General features: G+C 58.4%; 1 protein-coding gene across 1 annotated transcript; it reads left to right on the top strand.

Moving 5' to 3' along the window:
• Positions 1-142: 142 nt before the first annotated feature.
• Positions 143-810, top strand: LOC133220135 (calreticulin-like; the record flags this gene model as incomplete). Its single annotated transcript, XM_061367990.1, has 1 exon — positions 143-810. A coding segment is annotated over one exon (580 nt), but the record flags the coding sequence as incomplete, so codon positions are not given.
• Positions 811-1,309: the final 499 nt, after the last annotated feature.

Genomic DNA, 1,309 nt, shown 5'->3' on the forward strand with positions numbered 1-1,309 from the left:
TGTTGCAATAGTAATCCTGCTCAGTACGAGAGGAACCGCAGGTTCAGACCCCTGGTGCGTGCGCTTGGCTGAGGAGCCACTGGCGCGAGGCTACCATCTGCGGGCTTATGACTGAACGCCTCTAAGTCAGAATCCCGCCTAGACGTAGCGATACCGCAGCGCCGCCGGCGCCTCGGTGGGCTCGCGATAGGCGGCCGCCCGCCCCCCCCCGGGGCGGGCCCGGTGCGGAGCGCCGCTCGTGGTCGGGTTCAGATCCCCGAATCCGGAGTGGCGGAGACGGGCGCCGCGAGGCGCCCAGTACGGCGACAACAACGACAACGAAGACGAGGATGGACGGGGAATGGGAGCCCCCCGTGATCCAGAACCCCGAGTACAAGGGCGAGTGGCGGCCGCGGCAGATCGACAACCCCGCCTACAAGGGGAAATGGGTGCACCCCGAGATCGACAACCCCGACTACAGCCCCGCCCCCTTGCTCTACGCCTACGACAGCTTCGGGGTCATTGGGCTCGACCTATGGCAGGTGAAATCCGGGACCATCTTTGACAACTTCCTCATCACCGATGATGAGAAACTGGCCGAGGAGATCGGGAACGAGACCTGGGGGGCCACCAAGGACGCCGAGCGCCGCATGAAGGAGCAGCAGGACGAGGAGCAGCGGCAGCGCCAAGACGAGGAGGAGGAGCCCGAGGCCGAGGAGGCGGCGCCGCGGGACGAGCTCTGAGCGGCGCCGCGGGCCCGGCCCCGGTCTCTGTGAGACCCCTTTGGACTCTTTTCTACGGCCGCCGCCGCCGCCGCGTTTAGGGGGGAACTGGGAGGGTAAAAGAATGCCTCCTTCACAGGTTGACCACCCGAGAAGGAGAAAGAATATGTGTAATTGCTAAGCATTTCTATTATATACCTCCCAAAGTATAAAGGTGGTGACCATACTGGGAACATAAACCAGATAAGTTTCATGATCAATAATTCTATTGTGTTACAAGTCATCATCATAAAGTACACTGAGACAAGAACTTTAGCCCAAGCCCCACACTTGAAAAACACTAATACAGCAAATACCAGATCTAAGTAAATTACAACATTCTGAAGCTGTGAGATCAAGAGAAACAACTTTGAGAGCCAATAAATCAGCATTGTGATGAGTGACTATTAATCCGGTCAGATCTGTTGTTATCTCAGCCCCTTCGTGCCCCACGTTGGGCGCCAAAAAGAACTGTCGTGGTTTAACCCAACCAAACAGCTTGTTCACTTACTCCCAGTGAGTGGTGCCAGGCGTTAGTCCGCCCCCCCCCCTTCCCCAGGGGCTGCCGC

This window comes from Neopsephotus bourkii, unplaced genomic scaffold (assembly GCF_033783945.1).
Source record: "Neopsephotus bourkii isolate Nb327-2 ecotype Australia unplaced genomic scaffold, CSIRO-AGI_Nbou_v1 NB_130, whole genome shotgun sequence".
In the NCBI taxonomy this organism is placed as follows: domain Eukaryota; kingdom Metazoa; phylum Chordata; class Aves; order Psittaciformes; family Psittacidae; genus Neopsephotus; species Neopsephotus bourkii.